This window comes from Protomyctophum parallelum (assembly GCF_964188405.1).
Source record: "Protomyctophum parallelum genome assembly, chromosome: 8".
NCBI lineage: Eukaryota > Metazoa > Chordata > Actinopteri > Myctophiformes > Myctophidae > Protomyctophum > Protomyctophum parallelum.
Window position 1 is genome coordinate 36,456,715 of NC_139703.1, and position 23,045 is coordinate 36,479,759.

Here is a 23,045-nt window from a genome sequence, read left to right on the forward strand (position 1 = left end):
TTTATTTTGAAAGACATTTCAAAATAGTGGGAAAAAAGCTGCATTCTACATTTACTCGTTATGAGCTTGTAGAGTAGACTAGAGCGTCGATTTTCACTATTATAAAATGTTTTCAAAATTCCAAAATAAGATTAGGCATAAGAGAAGAGGCAAGATAAGGCCCCAATTCCCTTGACCCAAGGAAAAAAAATAGCAGGTCCACAAGCTCACAGCGCGCCACGTCACTCACAACGTATGGGCTTGTAGATCTGTCTATTTTCGCCGAGTAGGGAGGTTTATATCGGGTCCATGTGGTCTCAGAGCAGAGTAGGGAGGTTTATATCGGGTCCATGTGGTCTCAGAGCAGAGTAGGGAGGTTTATATCGGGTCCATGTGGTCTGAGAGCAGATTAACCTCCATATCCACTGGCAACGCTCCTATCAGGTTCAAAGGTCAGTGGCTTAGGGGAGGGAGGGAGGGGGAGGGGGGCGACCTCGTCAAAGCAAACTGCTCTCCCTTCCCAGTGAGGAAGCCCCCCCCCCCCCCCTAGCATTCAGCTATGTTCACCCCCCACCCACCACCCCCTAGCATCCACCTATAATCCCCCCCCCCCTTCCCCCTAGCATTCGTCTATGGTTAAGCAGATGAACTCCTGGATGCACTTCCTATACTGCTGTTCAGTGGGACTGGGGCTGGCGTATTGACCTGGTTGACCCAGAGGAGCCTCCGCCTCACGCATCTCCTCGTTCATCCGGGCCAGACGCAACCTGGTGGGAGAGAGAGAGAGAAAAGAAAGAATTTGAATCCACCTGACCTGAGATCAGATTCATACGGAGGTTTCCACTGGACACTCCACACGTCCCAAACTCTTCTCCCTTCTGGCTCCAAAACTGTGGAATGCACTTCCCATTGCAGTCAGAACTGCAGCATCACTCCCAATCTTCCGCCGTAGTCTGAAAACCCACCTTCTCAGACTCCATCATGGCCCATAGCACTTACCCTACCCCCTTAGATAGCATTTCTGTAGAATTAGATAGCATTTGATACAGACTTATAGCATGTTATGTAGACAGCACTATAAATGCATTGTATATAGTCATAGCACGTCATAGTACATATGTATAGCATACTGTATTGCTTGTTGTTCATTATTGTTGGGATGTTTGTTGTTGTTTCTGCGTGCGCAGAGAGTTGTTGTCTCTGTGTTAGCAGCCTGACTGCACAGACACTCACATGGTGACGATGTCTGCGTTAGCAGCCTGACTGCACAGACACTTACAGCGTGACGATGTCTGCGTTAGCAGCCTGACTGCACAGACACTTACAGCGTGACAATGTCTGCGTTAGCAGCCTGACTGCACAGACACTTACAGCGTGACAATGTCTGCGTTAGCAGCCTGACTGCACAGACACTTACAGGGTGACGATGTCTGCGTTAGCAGCCTGACTGCACAGACACTTACAGCGTGATGATGTCTGCGTTAGCAGCCTGACTGCACAGACACTTACAGGGTGACGATGTCTGCGTTAGCAGCCTGACTGCACAGACACTTACAGCGTGACGACGTCTGCGTTAGCAGCCTGACTGCACAGACACTTACAGCGTGACGACGTCTGCGTTAGCAGCCTGACTGCACAGACACTTACAGCGTGACGACGTCTGCGTTAGCAGCCTGACTGCACAGACACTCACAGGGTGACGATGTCTGCGTTAGCAGCCTGACTGCACAGACACTTACAGCGTGACGATGTCTGCGTTAGCAGCCTGCACAGCGATGCTCAGAGGGTCGTGACCTTGCTCGTCCACCTCACTCTGTGACGCCCCTCTCTTCAGGAACAAACACACCTGCCTACAGAGAGAGAGAGAGAGAGAGAGAGAGAGAGAATGGTTGAAACGTTGTAACTTTAAAAAATGTTAATCACAGATTAATCACTAACCTATTTTATACCTGGGATACCGTATTCCCTATAGCTTATGTACGTGCTAGCCCCTCCTATATACAGCTTTAATGTTTGTGTTGTCTGAACAAACCATTGGGAAAGGGCCCTCTCTTTATTGAATGATGTCAGTGCGTCCCCATTTTGCTTTAAATGCAAGACAGAGATTGGTAATCACGTTTACTGTCATGGTCCTGTGTGTGAAGCTTCAGAACTATTGGTATGACATTGTATCGGAACTCTTATTTTTGTTTTTAAATATATTTTTTATTCCACAATTTTGTAACCCATTTTTCACCCCTGTGTCAATCATCTAATGTGATCCTGGGCTCTACACACCCTCCACCAACCTAGTCCCCATATATGGGGGACATGGGGAGAGCAACGGACTTGAACTCATGTTTCCTTCATGCCTGAGTGTCCAAGTTGCTCCTTTACACCTGACAGGGGGGAGTTTCCCTGGTTGGACGTAGCGCGTGGAAGGAACACGTTATTCCAACCAGTTCCTTTCCCCTCCATCAGGCGCCCCGGCTGGCCAGGGGGAGGCAGTATAGAGACCAGTTCCTTTCCCCCTCCATCAGGCGCCCCGGCTGGCCAGGGGGAGGTAGTTTTCTCTGTTAGTTTTGGTGTCTGTCTGTCTTACCCAGTGTGACCCAGACAGGTAGCGTGGTGCAGGGGGGGGTCTATATCTTACCCAGTGTGTCCCAGACAGGTAGCGTGGTGCAGGGGGGGGGTCTATATCTTACCCAGTGTGTCCCAGACAGGTAGCGTGGTGCAGGGGGGGGGGTCTATATCTTACCCAGTGTGTCCCAGACAGGTAGCGTGGTGCAGGGGGGGGTCTATATCTTACCCAGTGTGTCCCAGACAGGTAGCGTGGTGCAGGGGGGGGTCTATATCTTACCCAGTGTGTCCCAGACAGGTAGCGTGGTGCAGAGGGCCTCTCCCTCTCATATCCCTCTGGTTCACGTCCGCTCCATTCTGCAGCAGGAACTCACACGCGATCAGAGAGCCCTGAGGACAGACAGACAGACAGACAGACACATCAGATCAGAGCCCTGAGGACAGACAGACATACACATCAGACAGAGAGCCTTGAGGACAGACAGACAGACAGACAGACAGACAGACAGACACATCAGATCAGAGCCCTGAGGACAGACAGACAGACACATCAGACAGAGAGCCTTGAGGACAGACAGACAGAGAGCCCTGAGGACAGACAGACAGACAGACAGACACATCAGATCAGAGCCCTGAGGACAGACAGACAGACACATCAGACAGAGAGCCCTGAGGACAGACAGACAGAGAGCCCTGTGAGGACAGACAGACAGAGAGCCCTGAGGACAGACAGACAGAGAGCCCTGTGAGGACAGACAGACAGAGAGCCCTGTGAGGACAGACATACAGAGAGCCCTGTGAGGACAGACATACAGAGAGCCCTGTGAGGACAGACATACAGAGAGCCCTGTGAGGACAGACAGACAGAGAGCCCTGAGGACAGACAGACAGAGAGCCCTGTGAGGACAGACAGACAGAGAGCCCTGTGAGGACAGACAGACAGAGAGCCCTGTGAGGACAGACAGACAGAGAGCCCTGTGAGGACAGACAGACACATCAGGTCACTCTTGAGGTAAACAACTATAGGCCAATTTCAAATCTCTCTGCCTCAGCAAAACTTCTTGAAGCCCAAGTATCAACACAGGTAAATCACTTCATATGATCTTAAACCCCATGCAGTCAGGCTTCAGATCCAAGCATAGCACGGTCACAGCAGGCCTTGTTGTATTGGACGACATCAAGGCTGCCTGGGACAAGTCCTATGTCTGTGCTGCCCTGTTACATCGACTTATGTAAGGCTTTTGACACCGTGGACCACCCTATTTTGCTTGATACTCTGTCCAATTTAGGCATGGGTCAAAATGCGATAAGCTGGTTTAAATGTTACTTGCTGGGTCGGACACAGTGTGTCAAAATAGGCAACATTTTGTCTGATCCTGCAACTTTGGAAAAAGGTGTCGCACAGGGTTCGATATTAGGTCCCCTACTCTTTCTTTTGTATGTGAACAACATCAGTAGTCAATCAAAGCACTCTAGGTACCACATGTATGCAGATGATACGGTTCTGTACGCCTGTGCGCCGACTCTTGAGGTGGCTGTTGCAAATCTGTCCATTGATTTCGTCTCCCTGCAGCACGAATTAATAAAGAGCAAACTACTGCTAAATGGCACCAAAACTAAAGCTATGTTGTTCACTCCACGAGCTATTTCAGCTCAAATGAGCATCTCCACTCTCGATGGAACTCTCATTGAGTGGGTGGAACGCTACAAATACCTTGGCTTTTGGTTGGATAAACACCTTAACTATTTTGCAAAACATTTTTGAGTAGTTAAAACAAGCTCATGGTAGGAAGGAACACTCACCCCAGTCACGGCCTGGATGAGGGCCGTCTTGCCCTCGTCGTCGTCCTCGCCCGTGGCGTGCACGTCGGCGCCGTGCGCCAGCGCCTCGGCCATCAGCGGCAGGTTGTGGAGGCACGACGCGCGGTAGAGCAGCGCCCCGGGCTGCAGCTCCTCCCTGCCACCACCTGGGGGCGTGGGGTCCGCCTCGGGGCCCGTGTCCCAACACGCCTCCTGTTCCATCTCCACTTCGCCACTGGACGACTCCTCCGACTCCTCCTCCTCTGGAAGGGACATGACAGCAAACCCAATCAAAATATAATACAAATCACACCCGTGTGAAGTGAGGGGCGATCTTATCAGCGTGCATCATCATCGTCACGCAATATCTCATTCAGGCCAATCAGAATTTGCGTCCTCACCTTCGTCTTCGATGTTTGCGTTTACACGGACACTCAAAATTGTCCAATTATTGTCAATGGCATTTAATGTTTGTGTTAGGACAGAGTTTGTGCACGTACACCAAAAGCTGGACATCGGAAAATCAGCTGGGCTGATCAGACGGAGACTAGTGGCTTGGCTGCATGTTGTCTCACGTAGCCAAACATTCCACAGTCTCCGAATGCTATACTAGAGTCTGGAACTACACCTCCCGAAATCCGACCAAGGAAGCTGCCATTTCCGTTCATGAAAATATATTTTAAAATATCTTTACATTTTTGCTAAGCAGCAAGCTATATATGCTTAGACTTAGATTTAGATTTATAGGTCTGCTTTAAAGGTCTTTAAATAAATACTTTTTGGGGGAAATGAATAGGGATGAATTATTTCCTGGTGCCCTCGCAGGGGGCGGGATCAACTGGGATGCTCTACAGAGGGGCGGGAAATGTCCTGAGTCCAATGCATTTCTGCCTACTTCCGGTCCAGGACTTGTCCCAGTTGGTTGTCCCCATTCTCAATATAAGTCTACTGTATGTAGGAGAGCCTCCATTTGACTGAAGCCAATAGAAGTTTATGTAGGAGAGCCTCCATTGGACTGAAGCCAATAGAAGTCTATGTAGGAGAGCCTCCATTGGACTGAAGCCAATAGAAGTCTATGTAGGAGAGCCTCCATTGGACTGAAGCCAATAGAAGTCTATGTAGGAGAGCCTCCATTGGACTGAAGCCAATAGAAGTCTATGTAGGAGAGCCTCCATTGGACTGAAGCCAATAGAAGTCTATGTAGGAGAGCCTCCATTGGACTGAAGCCAATAGAAGTCTATGTAGGAGAGCCTCCATTGGACTGAAGCCAATAGAGGTCTATGTAGGAGAGCCTCCATTGGACTGAAGCCAATAGAGGTCTATGTAGGAGAGCCTCCATTGGACTGAAGCCAATATAAGTCTATGTAGGAGAGCCTCCATTGGACTGAAGCCAATAGAGGTCTATGTAGGAGAGCCTCCATTGGACTGAAGCCAATAGAAGTCTATGTAGGAGAGCCTCCATTGGACTGAAGCCAATAGAAGTCTATGCAGGAGAGCCTCCATTGGACTGAAGCCCCGTGAAGTTAACGCAGTTTGCGTAATTCTGTCTATATCTAAAGCTCTGGGGCAGACTAGCCATATGTAATTAACAACTCACCTTCCTCCTCCGTCACGCTGTCCACCACCGCCCCTCCGAACACCAGGATGTCTGTGCTGCCGTCGGTGCTTCCTCCCAGACCGCTGTCGCTGCTCAGACCTGCAGGACCAAAAGAACCGCCAACCCACGGACACATTAATATACTACCACCACTAGGGGGCGCCAAGCCACGGACACATTAATATACTACCACCACTAGGGGGCGCCAAGCCACGGACACATTAATATACTACCACCACTAGAGGGCGCCAAGCCACGGACACATTAACCCATGTAGGCCTGAAAAAAATGTCATCTAAACCCTGACAGTTTTCTGAAATACCTATGTTTCTAGGCCTATATCACTCAATATTTCATGTCAAGGACCCCCATCTGAAAATATGTTGTTCCAGAGACCCTCCCAGAAGCAAAGATGAGTTAAAAACGTTATATTCCAATATATATATATATATATAAAATATATTCCAAATTTGAGGCACATTTTCACGATTTTTTTAAAATAGCAGACCTACAAGCAGACCTACAAGCTACATAGCGCGCCACCGAGTGGCGCGCTATGAGCTTGTAGGTCTGCTATTTTTCAATAGCAGATATACCACTAGAGGGCGCTACAATTAAAGTGCAGTGTAGTGTGACTTACTGCGGGGACCAGAGCCGTTGTCGAAGTAGGAAAACAGGGAGTCCAGCTCGTCGGGACAGAACAGAGAGTCACGACGAATCTTTAACGCTGCAGCCGCTGCAGCTGAGGAGAGAGAGAGAGGGAGAGACAGAGAGACAGAGAGAGAGAGAGAGAGAGAGAGAGAGATGTGTTTGTTTAACTTTTACAATATGCCAACACAGCAACAAAATGATAAAATAGCAGATCTACAAGCTCGCGACGCATCACGTTGCGACGACCACCTGGAAATGAATTAATTTCACCAATGAGGGAAGCCATTTGAACACAAGGAGCCAGCTTAGGTGGTTCGGGCATCTGGTTAGGATGCCTCTCGGGCGTCTCCCTAGGGATCACGTCCCACTGGGAGGAGACCCCAGGGCAGACCAAGGATCACGTCCCACTGGGAGGAGACCCCGGGGCAGACCAAGGACCACGTCCCACTGGGAGGAGACCCCCGGGGCAGACCAAGGACCACGTCCCACTGGGAGGAGACCCCTGGGCAGACAAAGGACCACGTCCCACTGGGAGGAGACCCCGGGGACAGACCAAGGATCACGTCCCACTGGGAGGAGACCCCGGGGGCACACCAAGGTGCAGTTGGAGGAAACACATCGACTCACTGGCCTTGGAACGTCTCGGGATCCCCCAGGAGGAAGTCACTAATGTTGCTCTGGAGAGGGAAGTCTGGAGCTCTCTGGTGGAGCTGTTGCCCCCGCGACCTGACTACGGATAAGCGGTTGACAATGGATGGATGGATGGATGGACTATGACTTAGCAAAAAGACTACACACATTGACTGTCCAAATCAACACTGACCTGCCGACAGGTTGGCGGGCGAGGCGCTGCCCGGCTCGTAGCGCTGGTATTTCCGCCGGGCCTTGTTGGGCACGCGGAGGGAGTTGCCGTGGCGCTGGCACTTCTTCGCCGCCCAGGGGGGGCGGGGCTTCCTCTCCTCGCCCGCCACCAACGCCTCGCTGCCGCGCATCTTCTTCAGGAAGCGCTTCTCCACGAACTTGGCCTTGATCCAGGCTTCCTTCTCTGGCCTGGAGGGAGGGAGTATATAATGAATAATAATAAATATATATTATATATATATATATATATATATATATATATATATATATATATATATATTATATATATATGATCCAGGCTTCCTTCTCTGGCCTGGAGGGACAATTTACAATGTAGGCATTTATCAGACTTAATCCAGAGCGATTTACATTAAGCAAGAACAAAAAGCATGGGAATACATCACATAAAAGCATCATGAAACATGCGTAAGCTAAGAAAGTAACAGTGGAATATCTATATAATGAAACTATACAGTGGAATATCTATATAATGAAACTATACAGTGGAATATCTATATAATGAAACTATACATATAAACTATACATCTATACTACTATGATATACATATGTACTATGGCGTGCTATGACTATATACAATGCAATTATAGTGCCGTCTACATAACATGCTATAAATCTACAGAAATGCTATCTAAGGGGGTGGGGTAAGTGCTATGGGCCATGATGGAGTCTGAAAAGGTGGGTTTTCAGACTACGGCGGAAGATTGGGAGTGATGCTGCAGTTCTGACTGCAATGGGAAGTGCATTCCACAGTTTTGGAGCCAGAAGGGAGAAGAGTTTGGGACGTGTGGAGCGTTGTCCCGGCGTTTTTAATGAGGGTACTTCCAGCTTCCCTGCGTTGGCTGATCTGAGTGCGCGGGAGGGAATTGTTTCCATACATCAATTTGTTTTTAACCCATTCTGACCTGAGATCAGATTCGATTTTTCAAAAATAGCAGACCTACAAGATCGTAGCGTGCCACTGGGTGGCGCGCTACGAGCTTGTAGATCTGCTATTTTTCAATAGCTAAAGCATAACGTTCGCTCAGACTCGGAAATGTGCACTTCTGTTACAAGTATAAAGTTATGGAATTCACAAAGAGTTGTACAACAGTGTTTCAGTTTAAGAAAGTGTTTAAAAAGGAAGAAATGATAAAATATGAATTGGAAGATTAGATATAAGTGTTATTTTGTTCCCTCAGCGTTGTTGAGCTCTATGTTCTTTTGTCCTTTGTTTTTCTTTCTTTTCTTTCTTTTTTATTTGATGTAATCATGGTGATATAAAATGTATGGTTGGTAGCAGCATCAATTAGATGTTTTTTTTGTTTTTTTAATGATAGGGGCAGGTATAAATAAGATTTATCTTCTTCCTGCTCCTTTTCTTTTCTGCTATGGAATATGTAAAAAATAATAATAATAAGTACAAAGTACTTCAGCTGATCAGCTACTGATTTAGAAGGCATTTGTAGAACGATGGGCCTTCTGCGTTAAACTTAAAGGAATGACCTTGAACTGGTCGGTACTGCATTAATATGGGTTAAAGGTTTTTTTTTTCTAATATATTTTTTATCCCACGAGTTTGTAACCCATTTTTCACCCCTGTGTCAATCATCTAATGTGATCCTGGGCTCTACACACCCTCCACCAACCTGGGGAGAGCAACGGACTTGAACTCATGCTTCCTTCATGCCTGAGTGTCCAAGTTGCTCCTTTACACCTGACAGGGGGGAGTTTCCCTGGTTGGACGTAGCGCGTGGAAGGAACACGTTATTCCAACCAGTTCCTTCCCCCTCCATCAGGCGCCCCGGCTGGCCAGGGGGAGGCAGTTTAGTGACCAGGATTACTGCATGTTTTCTGTGAGGATACCTACCCTAGGGGACACGGGGAGAACATGTGAGGGTACCTACCCTAGGGGACACGGGGAGAACATGTGAGGGTACCTACCCTAGGGGACACGGTGAGAACATGTGAGGGTACCTACCCTAGGGGACATGGTGAGAACATGTGAGGGTACCTACCCTAGGGGACACGGGGAGAACATGTGAGGGTACCTACCCTAGGGGACACGGGGAGAACATGTGAGGGTACCTACCCTAGGGGACACAGGGAGAACATGCAAACTCCACACAGAAAGGCCCTTTCGCCAACCCCGCCTTCGGGTATGGGCACTGATGACGCGGAGGAGGGAACACGCCGCCAGCACCCACAGTGCCCCGAGCGGGAATCGAACCCAGGACCTTCTAGCTGTGAGGCGACAGCACTACAACTGTGCCACCGTGCCCCCGTTGGGTCAAAAGGTTAAAGGTTTAATGACCTTGAACTGGTCGGTCCGGCCTTCTTGACTCCCATCTCCTCACACGCTCCCTCGTAGATCTGGTTGACCACCGTGTTCCCCAGCTCACACATCAACTGGGCGAGAGAGAGAGAGAGAGAGAGAGAGAGAGAGAGAGAGCGAGAGAGAGAGAGAGAGAGAGAGAGAGAGAGAGAGAAGAAAACAATTGAAGGAAGAGAGCAAAGCACAGACGGATGTCAACAGAGACAGAGATGCAGTTTAACTCATCGACGGTCTAAAGCAGGGGTTCCCAAACGGTGGTGCGTGCAACCCCCCCCAACACCCTCTAGGGCAGGGATGTCAAACTCAAATACACAGAGGGGCCAAAATAAAGACATTGGTACAAGTCGAGGGCCGGACTGTGTTTCAACACATGGGACTTGTAGTATTATATGGTGGTATAATTCATTCACGGGCCTGATTTGGCCCCCGGGCCTTGAGTTTGTGACATATATGTTCTAGGGGGGTGCGTGACATGAAAAGGGTAATGGCGGTTTTATGGTGTTATTTAGTGCAAAAAACGGCAAAACCTGGTAGAGCAGCTGTGGGAGTATATACAGCAGCTGCATGTCTCTCAGTGCATTCTCTGACATTCTGTGACTATTTACCATAATCATATTACAAAGAATGTATAATTTTTGGCCAAATACAATGAGACTTAGCGTTGGGGGGGTTCATCAGCTATAGGTCCAGAGGTAACAGGGGGTGCACGGCCAAAACAAAGGTTTGGGGATGGCTGGTCTAAAGCAAACTTCTGAAGACTGTCCGTGTCTACAGTTAATATGGTTTCTGCCTCGGGTTTGAGTAAATGGTGTGCTGTGACTGGCCAGTCGCTGTGATTGACAGCCTACACCTAACCCTAACCCTAACCTTAACCTCAGTAAAACTATACCTAAACCTAACCCTAACCTTAACCTCAGTAAAAACTATACCTAAACCTAACCCTAACCTTAACCTCAGTAAAACTATACCTAAACCTAACCCTAACCTTAACCTTAACCTTAACCTTAACCTTAACCTTAACCTTAACCTTAACCTCAGTAAAACTATACCTAACCCTAACCTTAACCTCAGTAAAACTATACCTAAACCTAACCTCAGTAAAACTAACACAGTGACTGGGGGGCGTTTCCAAGAACCCGAATCCGCGGAAGAAACCGTTTTAGCGTGTCTACAGGTTGGTGAAGAAACCCTTTTAGCGTGTCTACAGGTTGGTGATCCCAGCATACCTTGAGTAGTTCTGGCTCCCATGAGTCCAGCGTCAGCGAGCGCACCTTGGAGAAGTGAACTCCAAGACTCCTGTAGAGAGAGACGACATGCAGGAGCAACACATGAGGAGAGAGAGAAGGACCACTTCACCCCATTCAGACCTGGAACACATCCGTGTCACCTTATAGCTTTTAGCCCCTTTAAACCATTATTTTAAACTTTTAGCTGTTGAAAAATAGCAGATCTACAAGCTCTCGGCTCATTTATCTATGTATCCCCGAGCACTCGATGGGGGTGATAAAGGGTTGATAAGGGGGTGATAAGGGGTTATAAAGGCTCATACATAGTCTGGATTTTCAGTGGTGAGGTGACCACCGAACTACAACATGACGTCACTGAGGTGACCACCGAACTACAACATGACGTCACTGAGGTGACCACCGAACTTCAACATGACGTCACGAGCCGCGGTGAAGAGCAAATCACCGCCACCGCCCCAGCCCTTCTCTCTGTTTTTACTCACCACCGCTCAACGTCATTTCAGCTCCGGTGGTCACCTCGGGAGGCATACTATGATCCGACGGAGCATTTCTCCGAAGGAGCAATGCTCCGAGGTGCGCTGGGGGTCGGGGGAGGGTTGGGGTTAGGTTTAGGTGTCTGCCCCGGGGGAGGTTAGGGTTAGGGTGAGGTTTTGAGGTAGGTTGTCGATCGGACCAATGCTCCGTCGGACCAAAGTATAGTAACCGGTCACCTCACCACCGGAGCGGTGGTCACCTCACCACCGGAGCGGTGGTCACCTCACCACCGGAGCGGTGGTCACCTCACCACCGGAGCGGTGGTCACCTCACCACCGGAGCAGTGGTCACCTCACCACCGGAGCGGTGGTCACCTCACCACCGGAGCGGTGGTCACCTCACCACCGGAGCGGTGGTCACGTCACCACCGAAAATCCAGACTATGAATAGGCCTTTAGGGGTGATAAGGGGTGATAAGGGAGTGATAAGGGAGTGATACGGGGGTGATAAGGGGGTGATAAGGGGGTGATAAGCTGTACCTGTGTATCCCGGAGCACTCGATGCACAGCAGGATGCCCAGGTTGATGGAGGCCCAGCAGGGAGCCGTCTGGCTGCAGTCGCAGCACAGCTCGTTGCCTGGAAGACCCTGTACCCTCTGGAGGAGGTTCTCCCCCCCTCCTCCCCCTCCCCCTCCCCGGACCCCCCGCTCCCCGCGGTGCTCCCCCCCCCTGTCGCGGTGCTCGGAGGCGGAGTCGATGCTGCTGGTTGAGGGGGAGGCGGTCCGGTCCAGACGCTGCCCAGGGAGACACACACACACACACACACATCCCACACACACACACACACACACACACACACACACACACACACACACACACATCCCACACACACATCCCACACACACACACACACACACACGCACACACACACACGCACACACACGGCACGCTGTCAACGTTTATGATGCACACATTTAACCCATTCTGGGCGGGAACCCCTTTTGGGTGTTTTAACCCATTCTGACCTGAGTTAAAAACATTCACTTTGAAAGAATATATATTCAAAGATTTGCGCCACATTTAAAAAAAACAAAAACAAAAAAGCAGACACTGACACAAACACCTGTCTGTGTATGTGTCAGTGTAGGTGTGTATGTGTCTGTGTATGTGTGTATGTGCGTGCACGTTGGTACCTCTATGTAATAGTTGTCAGAGATCTCCCTGTAGGCCGAGGCGATGCTAGCGTGGACGGCCTGGATCCAGGCCTGGCGTAGCTTCTCAGACTCGGCCTGAAGCATGCAGCTCCTGGTGGAGAGATGGAACAGTTACAGTGTTCAGTTTTACTTCAGTCATATAGAGATAGAGATGGAACAGTTACAGTGTTCTGTTTTACTTCAGTCATATAGTGCAGGGGTGGTGCAACTTTGACGTTGGAGAGGGCCACTATATTTCCACACTCACTCCCAGTCCCTAGGGCCATATATTACTGTTGTAGCAAAAATAGCCAATCTACAAGCTCAAAAGGCGTCGCGCTGCGACACGTTTTGAGCTTGTAGATTGGCTATTAGCCAAGCCACAACAATGGGCTCTATAACAACAACTCTTCCTAATAACTCCTCCTACTTCCGGGCGAGGAGGCCAATGAAAGGAAGGGACGTGAGTCACGTGACTGGACCTCCAACATTTCCAAGCGACTTCAGCGCTATAGCCGTGATGAGCGACGTATCAATTTACTTTTATAGCGACGGAATTAAGTCGGTTCAGGGACCCCTCCCCGATGAATTAATGAATGAATGAATGGATGGATGGATGGATGAATGGATGGATGAATGAATGAATGAATGAATGGCATTTAAAACTGTTGGTATAAATGGACATGGACCCTTTAGACCTTAACCCATTTTGGGCGGGAACCCATTTTGGTGTTAGCATCATGTCGTGCTTTAGCTATTGAAAAATAGCAGATCTACAAGCTTGTAGGTCTGCTATTTTTGAAAAATCGAAGAGCGACTGACATAGAAGACATTTTTAGAATCTGATCTCAGGTCAGAATGGGTTAAAGCGGTCCCAGACTCACTTGTTGGGCGAGACCACCTCGAAGCAGAACCTCCTATAATGGACCCTTTAGGTCTTAAAGCGGTCCCAGACTCACTTGTTGGGCGAGACCACCTCGAAGCAGAACCTGGACTATAAATGGACTCTTTAACCCTTAAAGCGGTCCCAGACTCACTTGTTGGGCGAGACCACCTCGAAGCAGAACCTCCTATAATGGACCCTTTAGGTCTTAAAGCGGTCCCAGACTCACTTGTTGGGCGAGACCACCTCGAAGCAGAACCTCCTATAATGGACCCTTTAGGTCTTAAAGCGGTCCCAGACTCACTTGTTGGGCGAGACCACCTCGAAGCAGAACCTCCTATAATGGACCCTTTAGGTCTTAAAGCGGTCCCAGACTCACTTGTTGGGCGAGACCACCTCGAAGCAGAACCTCCTCTCGTTGTCTTCACACGGCTTCACAGAGCACAGCCTCAGGTCCTCCACCACCACCGTCAGAGAGTCCTGTGATTGGCAGAGAGAAGTGTCAATCAAAATGGTCCTCCAACCACCATAGAGCTCATAAGGGGGGGGGGGGGCAGAGAACTGAGCGCTCCAACACTGTTCATGCAGCCTGGAGAGTAAGTACCGTCAGTGGCGTGCACAGATAGACACTAGGGGGTGCTAGAGCACCCCCTGCCCTTTTGGCAATGTGCTCTTAAAAAAAATAAGAAATAAAAAGTATTTTTTTTCCCTTCATTTATAGTGTGTGGCCCATGGTGACATTGATCAATTATTGATAAAAAACCACAATCTAAAGCTATGTTTCTATGTCAGTGGTTCTTCGATTTAAAAAGAATAGCAGACCTACAAGCTCATGAGCTTGTAGATCTGCTATTTTTCAATAGCTAAATCATACCATAATGCTATAACACCAAAAGGGGTTTCCCGCCCCAAAATGGGTTAATTAAGGCAACCAGCCGGTTCCACTTGCTGCACAAGGTGCCCTTTTTTTCACTTGAGCACCACCTGGACCCTCTAAATGTCTGTGCACGCCACTGAGTATACCAGTAAGTAAGTACATTTTATTTATAGAGCTCATTTCACAGACATCAGTCACAAAGTGCTTCACAACAACACAAGAAAAACATATCAATAGAGGGTATATTATGCGCGTGACATCATCATCAAACCAGGAAGTTATGCAGGAACCGAGTGGCAAAATAATTACTTTCTGGCCTCGACAGCCCAATGCATCCAAACAGAAGAGTCCTGTCTGATTGCATTAAACAACGTTAAACAATGTTAAACTCACTTTGCATGTTGCTTAATTTGCCACTCGATTTGCCACTCGATGTGCCATTAATCACTTTAAGCATGCGCATACCCTCTATAGTAACAATAGTAATAATAAAAATAAGGAATAATGAAAAATAAAGCAAAGAAAGAGAAAACAGAACAAACGGCACTCACTGGTAAAAAAATTAATAATAATAATAATCAAGAGATCAATACAGCACTATGTTGCAAAGGCCTGTCTAAAAACAGTGGCGTGCACAGACATTTAGAGGGGCAGGTGCTCAAGTGAAAAAAAGGGCACCTTGTGCAGCGCATTTTGGGACGGGAACCCATTTTGGTGCTTTAGCTATTGTGCTGAAAGAAGGGACATCCGCACACTGCCACTTGCTGGTTCAGAGCAATTTTATTGAGCAACGTTTCGGTCTTGCGACCTTCCTCAGGCTTGGTGCTTTAGCTATTGGTGCTTTAGCTATTGAAAAATAGCAGATCTACAAGCTCATAGCGCGCCACCGAGTGGCGCGCTACGAGCTTGTAGGTCTGCTATTTTAACCACTGACATAGAAACATAGCTTTAGATTGTGGGGGTCTAAATAATATAGTAGAAGCGTTTTTATCAAGAATTGATCAATGTCAACATGGTCCACACACTAAATATTTGGGGAAAAAAGAAAACGGTTTTTTTAGAACATTGCCAAAAGGGCAGGGGTGTCTATCTGTGCACGCCACTGTCTAAAAAGGTGGGTCTTTAAATGGTTTTTTTTAAAGGTCCACTGAGGCCACATATTTCAGGTGCTCCAGGTCCGGGAGGTCATCCCATAGCCTGGGAGGTCATCTGATAGCCTGGGAGGTCATCCCATAGCCTGGGGGCGAAACTAGCAAAGGCTCAACGACCACCTTTAGTTTTTAGCCTTGTGGGTGGAACGACCAGCAGGGCGTGGGTCGTTCTAGCTCTGCTCCATAGCTCTAATGCGTTGCATTTAGAGCTATGTTACTCTCAACTTCCGCCGCTCGCATGAATGCAGACCAGCCTCTCCTCTTTAGCGTAAATAAAAAGAACGTTTTTGCTACTCGCCAAAACAAAGGCGAGTTGTGTCATTAGAAAGACTACTTTCCTCAGTGGACGCACTCTGAGCCCCCCGCCCCCCCCCCCCCCCACACCACACGTATAAACTGTACTTTTTGGCCAAAAGGGGATTTTGTTTCCACCGGGAAAAGAATACTTTTAGTTACTCCGCTGCGCCCTCTACTGATATTGCCCAGAGAACTGCCTCATAGAGAATATTTTTCCTCCGGTGAAAAAAAATCCCTTTCTGGCCAAAAAGTACAGTTTATACACTGTTCATTTGGAGTGGTTGCACCATCTAAAATAAAAGGGATTTAAGATCATTAAAGCTGGGCCTGAGTCCAGTACAGTACCTTAAGTTTCTTCTGGTAGACCAGTTGGCTGTTTTGTATGGAAAACCACCGCCTTGGGAGGACACAGGCATACAGTTAGACATCTAGACAGCTAGCCCTATACTATATAAAACCACCGCCTTGGGAGGAGACAGGCATACAGTTAGACACCTAGACAGCTACACCTATACTATATAAAACCACCGCCTTGGGAGGAGACAGGCATACAGTTAGACACCTAGACAGCTATATATACTATTGTATACAGGTATATTGAGATACACTACGAATCGCTGCCCAGAGTAGTTCTTGCATACTGTTTGGATATCGATGACAGCTTTGCTAATACAATGGGAGCAAAGACTGTTCGTCTACAATGTCATTTAATCAACAAATAGACACAATACTAAGTGACTGCAGGCTGTTGCAAAGTGTAAGACGTGTCAGAGCTTTGGATTAGCAAGGAATAAGCCAACAGACTGAAACCAAATGGACCCTTACATTACAGGTCCATTTGGTTTCATTTTACGCACTCAAGAGTTTAATTATTGTTAGACATCTGCATTATTACTTAATTAACAAGAATCTACACAATTAGAGAATGTAGAACAATTGTGATTTTTGATCAACGTTTGCCTGTTATCTCTCCTATCGTACCAACATCAATACGGCATGGAATCTTATCCAATAAGAAAGTATTCAACGTTTTGGGTCCGAGAGCTTAAATGTCATCAAATGGTGGTTCCGTGGCTCAAATGCCCAATAAATAATGGACCTTGATATTCTCATAGCACGGCACCGAGTGCCACGCTACGAGCTTGTAGATCTGCTATTTATGAAAAATCATGAACATGTGGCGCAAATTTGGAATATGTATTCTTTCAGAGCGAACATTTTTAAGTAACTCAAATCTTTGCTTCTGGGGGGGTCCCTGGAACAACGTATTTTCAGATGGGGGTCGGTGGCCAAATACATATAACTTTTGGGGTCCTTGACATGAAATAGTTTGAGCACCACTGACACTCAGAAAACTGTCGCGATTTAGAAGACATTTGGTAGAATCGAGCTCAGGTCTAAATGGGTTAATGTATTGTAAAGTGCTCCAAAGTGAGTTTTTAATCCTGGTCTCTAAACTGCCTCCCCCTGGCCAGTCGGGGCGCCTGATGGAGGGGAAAGGAACTGGTCTCTATACTGCCTCCCCCTGGCCAGCCGGGGCGCCTGATGGAGGGGAAAGTAACTGGTCTCTATACTGCCTCCCCCTGGCCAGCCGGGGCGCCTGATGGAGGGGAAAGGAACTGGTTGGAATAACGTGTTCCTTCCACGCGCTACGTCCAACCAGGGAAACTCCCCCCTGTCAGGTGTAAAGGAGCAACTTGGACACTCAGGCATGAAGGAAGCATGAGTTCAAGTCCGTTGCTCTCCCCAGGTTGGCGGAAAGGAAAGGTACTATGTTTACCCAGGGTAACTGGACTAAGCTCAAGAACTTGTTTACAGCCAGGCCCTGCTCATAGAACATTTCATGGTAGGGGTTCAATGCCTTGTCCAAGGGCACTTCAGCGGTGGTAATTCTAACGTGCCGGTCCGGGGATACGAACTAGTGACCTTCCGATATCAAGACCGCTCCACAAACCGTTCGGCCACCGCTGCGGAGGGTGTGTAGAGCCCAGGATCACATTAGATAATTGACACAGGGGTGAAAAATGGTTACAAAATCGTGGGATAAAGATTATTAAAAAAAAGTGAGTTTCAGTAGGACGGTATAGTTCCACCTGTTCCAGGTCTATTAGATAAGAGGTAGTTCCACCTAGATAAGAGGTAGTTCCACCTGTTCCAGGTCTTGAAGGCGTTGCTGGCCCTCTTGAAGAGGTACCCCTCCATCACCACGCCGTTGGGCGCGTCTACGTTGAACTCCACCTTCGTCTCATCATAGGAGAAATCCTGTGGACACACACACACACACACACACACACACACACACACACACACACACACACACACACACACACACACACACACTTAACATTATACGCTCCCCTCTCATAATTGTTGGTCATCAATGTATAACTACAGTTGAGTTGTTCCGATACCTGCCGGTATATTTCCTAAAATTATTGGACGAAATATCTTCAATAGTTCTGATTAAAAACGAATAAAGTATCCAAAATAGACCCCCCCCCCCCCCCCCATTTTGTTTCACAGTGAAAACTCTCTCAAAGAAGTCACCCTTTTTATTACACAAACAAACACATTCTATTCGAAATGTATAAAATGTACAAAACCATCTGGTCGGTAGAATGCTTCTTACCGAAGCACTGTGTTTGTTGTCCGTCTCATAAATGAAGATATAAAGTACCGTTATATGAAGTCAGACAAACAAAAACTAATTTGTCCGGTTTTGTAAATGTGCAGATTAGAATGTTTTTGTTTGTGCTGAAAGTGTGACTTTGAGACCTGTTTCGCTGCATGTCCAATGTATAATTCAGGGCAAAAAAGGAAATTTTTCGAGAAGCAAATACTTGCAAATACTATCTCTCGCCAATATCTGGAGTTAGATCTTGGCACGGTAACTATATTACCGACTAAACAACCACATCTCTACCAATATCTGGAGTTAGATCCTGGCACGGTAACTAATATACTACCAACTAAACAACCACATCTCTATACCAGAAGATATGTGTGCTTTAATAAATCTATCTTCTTCTCTTCGTGACATGTTGAGAAATCCATTTGAACAGATACTGAACGCAGATCTATAACTTAAAAGCAGAGCGAAGGTGAACTATCATCAATACCATTGAGTTCTTTGAGACAAAAGAGATCTTTGGTGTGTGTGCGTGTGTGTGTGTGTGTGTGTGTGTGTGTGTGTGTGTGTGTGTGCGCGTGTGTGTGTGTGTTACGTGCACGGTTCTACACACTATTCCAGTGCACTGGACATCTGTTTATCGGAAGCTACACATTTTACAGTTAAATCAGCATCGTTGGGCCCGTCGACCAAAACAACTCCATTTTCTCATTCCTTTGTTAACTTCAAAGCATTAGGGCATTCAGGGCGGGAACCTCTTTTTGGTGTTTTTTTAGGTATTATGTTATACTTTAGCTATTGGAAAAATAGCAGATCTACAAGCTCGTATATGTAGTTCTGCTATTTTTGAAAAATCGTGGAAAATGTGTCGCACGCAAAATCTTTGAATATATATTATTTCATATCGAACGTTTTTTAACTAAAATCTTTTCTTCTGGTGTGGTGGGGGGGGGGGGTCCCTGGAACAACATATTTTCAGATGGGGGTCCGCGGTCAAATACAGATCATTCTGAGGGGTCCTTGACATGAAAAACGTTGAGCATCACTGACATTATAGAAACATAGGTTTTTTTCAGAAAACCTTTAGGATTTAGAATGAGAAACCCATTTTAGTGTTATGTTATGCTTTAGCTATTGAAAAATAGCAGATCTACAAGCTCATAGCGCGCCACCGAGTGGCGCGCTACGTACGAGCTTGTAGGTCTGCTATTTTTGAAAAATCGAAGAACGACTGACATAGAAACAGACATTTTTAGAATCTGATGTCAGGTCAGAATGGGTTAAGGCACCTATTGAGATGTTAGTGTAATCCATACAGGCTGCTGTAGATGTTAGTGTAATCCATACAGGCTGCTGCCTGCTGCCCAGCGGACTGGAAAGGACATTGATTTAAAGCCAGCGTGAGATTAAGTTTCACTATTGTTTGTTTCTGTGAGTCTTTGCTTTGAGGCAAGGCAAGGTATACCACCTGGCATACCGTGCACACCAACATAATACACACACACACACCTTCCTTCAAGCTACTCTCAGCACACGCACACTCACTCACACACACACACACACACACGCTAGCCCCTCCTATATACAGCTTTTGTCCCCACAAAATGTCCGCAACACAAACATTAAATGCCATTAATGACAATGACGGGAAAATGTACGTCATCTTGTCTCATATTCGCCACCGACAATGAAAGGACAAATTAGGCCAAATATGACATAAATTTGTGGCAACAACAGGCATTCTGATTGGCCAGTATGAGATGATGCATGATGATGTATGATGATAAGACAAGAGCGCCCCCCTGTGGACCTTCTTGTAAACAAGTGTAATGCTTTTATGGTGTCGTCCACTGCACAGTTAACAGTCTTTGTATTGAGTTTGTGCTTGAAATGTACTGTAATTCTGCAAACTGTTAATAAATACTTCAATCAATCAATCAATCAATCAATCAAACACGGGTGTGATCTTTTAGATATTAAAATGATCTTTAAGTCCTTCGGGGCAGCGGTGGCCGAACGGTTTGCGGAGCGGTCTTGATATCGGAAGGTCACTAGTTCGTATCCCCGGACCGGCACGTTAAAATCACCACCGCTGAAGTGCCCTTGCACAAGGCATTGAACCCCTACCATGAAATGTTCTATGAGCAGGGCCTGGCTGTAAACAAGTTCTTGAGCTTAGTCCAGTTACCCTGGGTAAACATAGTACCTTTCCTTTCCTTAGTCCAGTTACCCTGGGTAAACATAGTACCTTTCCTTTCCTTAGTCCAGTTACCCTGGGTAAACATAGTACCTTTCCTTTCCTTAGTCCAGTTACCCTGGGTAAACATAGTACCTTTCCTTTCCTTAGTCCAGTTACCCTGGGTAAACATATAGTAACTTTCCTTTCCTTACATAGTCCCTCCCCAAAGGGGGGAAGAAAATAAACAATGAAATAAAAACACTGGCTGTATAGTGTATATTGTCTTTAAATCGTAATATTAGCACTTTGACATTTGTGACAAATGTAAAGTGTTTTTTTACAAACAAGATGTATTATTATTGTGTGATTATTTGAATGTATCGGCTACTTATAGCTACTACTACTAGCTTAATTGATTGATTGATGAATGTATTAATGAGAATTACAGTACATTTCAAGCACAACTCAATACAAAACTGTTAACTGTGAGTGGAAGCATTAGGCTACACTTGTTTACAATAGGGTCCACCATGTCCGATTCATCATAACAATTAGAGACGTAGGCTACAAATAAAATATACTCTATAGTTCTTCTAGCTCACAGCTCATCGTGCTAAAATAAATGTGTCCACAACATGTCAGCCAAAGGTCAGTCAGCCAGTCTGAATCCTGTCTATTGAGGAGCCAGACGTACGTGTGCTGTGTGCCCCCAAAAAGAACACTTCTATACAAAGAAACAGCACGTGTGTGTGTGTGTGTGTGTGTGTGTGTGTGTGCGTGTGTGTGTCCATTTCTGTCCCAAACAAAACGACCCCCGACTTGTTGAACCGCATGCCAACACAAAAGCGCTATTAAGAAAGGCGCGTGCGCACGCACATACGCGCGCGCGCGGACACACACACACACACACACACACACACACACACACACACACACTCTTTCTCTCTACACACAGATTGTTTTTACCGTAATTATAGGCCTATCAAAAAAAGAAGAGTCCAGTATAAACTGGACAATATATTCGGACACTTCTTAAATGTATTCTTTATTTTTTTTTGTTTAGAGTTCTATAGTTAAACACTGACAGTGACAGTTATTCAATAAATGGTGAAATATCTGTCTCTGCTTCAGTTTCAGTAGCTACACGATCGAGTCATGAGTCACTTCATAATAGGCTAAACGCAACAACAGTAGCTACAATTTCACGCATGTCTTTTCCTCCAGTCCTCACTCACCACCAGCCTGTTGTCGAACCTGCCGAATATGATCCTCATCTTCACGACACTGGAATCCAGCAGAAGCATATCTATCCTTATCGTTCCCAATCAATAAATATGTAGGCTATAATAAAAATGTAAAATAATGAATAATAACGATCGACATCCGCAAATAATAAATACGTCATAAATAGAGCCAACGCTTTTGAAAAGCATCGGGTTGTCTCAGTGAGCTGCTAAAGCGAGCATAATTAGTAAAATCCTCAGATCTCATCATGAAGTTATAATGACAACTTGTGCAGCGACACAGTCACAGAGAACTGAATGGAAATGTCACCATGCTCATGCTGCTACCTAGGCGGCGCGTCCCCCCCCCCCACCCCGCACACGCCACGCCCACGTGCACGGTGCACGCGTGCTGCTATAGACCACCGCCTCATTAACATACAGCTGTCGCTGTGCCGTGGTGGTGGGGGGGGGGAGGGGTGACCCCCCTTGACCGCGGAACAAACTTTATGTATTACGCACGCACGCACGCACAAGCCCAGGAGCCAGGGGGTTAGAAAAACGTGGTGGTGTTATTATGACTCACGCCCCCCCCCCCCCTCCCTCTCCAAATGTCTGTGGCCATGCATGGGAACATTGAGTGGAAAATGAGCAGATCTACAAGCTCACAACATCCTGGGAGCTTCAAATGTATAGTCCAAAATGAGCAGATCTACAAGCTCACAACATCCTGGGAGCTTTAATGTAGTTTGAGTCCAAAATGAGCAGATCTACAAGCTCACAACATCCTGGGAGATTTAATGTAGTTTGAGTGCAAAATGAGCAGATCTACAAGCTCACAGAATCCTTGGAGCTTTAATGTAGTTTGAGTCCAAAATGAGCAGATCTACAAGCTCACAACATCTTTGGAGTTTTAATGTAGTTTGAGTCCAAAATGAGCAGATCTACAAGCTCACAACATCCTGGGAGCTTTAATGTAGTTTGAGTATTTCCACCATGATGTGATGATACCGCTGCAAGTCGTCATATGATGATGTAGCCTATATATGAATAAATTAGGCATAATAAAACTTCCCATGAGGGAGAAAAAATAAATATATATATACATTGCCA

At 46.8% G+C, this 23,045-nt stretch overlaps 1 protein-coding gene across 1 annotated transcript in view; it reads right to left on the minus strand.

The window, feature by feature from the left end:
- The window catches only part of LOC310863856 (arf-GAP with coiled-coil, ANK repeat and PH domain-containing protein 3-like), a 145,219-nt gene that overhangs the window by 12,091 nt on the left and 110,083 nt on the right, over nucleotides 1–23,045 (minus strand). Inside the window, exons 10-23 of the mRNA XM_083772358.1 lie at nucleotides 18,051–18,163; nucleotides 16,247–16,298; nucleotides 13,956–14,056; nucleotides 12,694–12,805; nucleotides 12,041–12,294; nucleotides 11,007–11,076; nucleotides 9,760–9,854; nucleotides 7,410–7,636; nucleotides 6,574–6,677; nucleotides 5,936–6,041; nucleotides 4,342–4,601; nucleotides 2,819–2,928; nucleotides 1,719–1,829; nucleotides 685–746 (exon numbers count right to left, since the gene is read on the minus strand). Of these exons, the coding sequence (XP_083628484.1) occupies nucleotides 685–746; nucleotides 1,719–1,829; nucleotides 2,819–2,928; nucleotides 4,342–4,601; nucleotides 5,936–6,041; nucleotides 6,574–6,677; nucleotides 7,410–7,636; nucleotides 9,760–9,854; nucleotides 11,007–11,076; nucleotides 12,041–12,294; nucleotides 12,694–12,805; nucleotides 13,956–14,056; nucleotides 16,247–16,298; nucleotides 18,051–18,163 (1,777 nt within the window). The remainder of the gene's footprint in view (nucleotides 1–684; nucleotides 747–1,718; nucleotides 1,830–2,818; nucleotides 2,929–4,341; nucleotides 4,602–5,935; nucleotides 6,042–6,573; nucleotides 6,678–7,409; nucleotides 7,637–9,759; nucleotides 9,855–11,006; nucleotides 11,077–12,040; nucleotides 12,295–12,693; nucleotides 12,806–13,955; nucleotides 14,057–16,246; nucleotides 16,299–18,050; nucleotides 18,164–23,045) is intronic.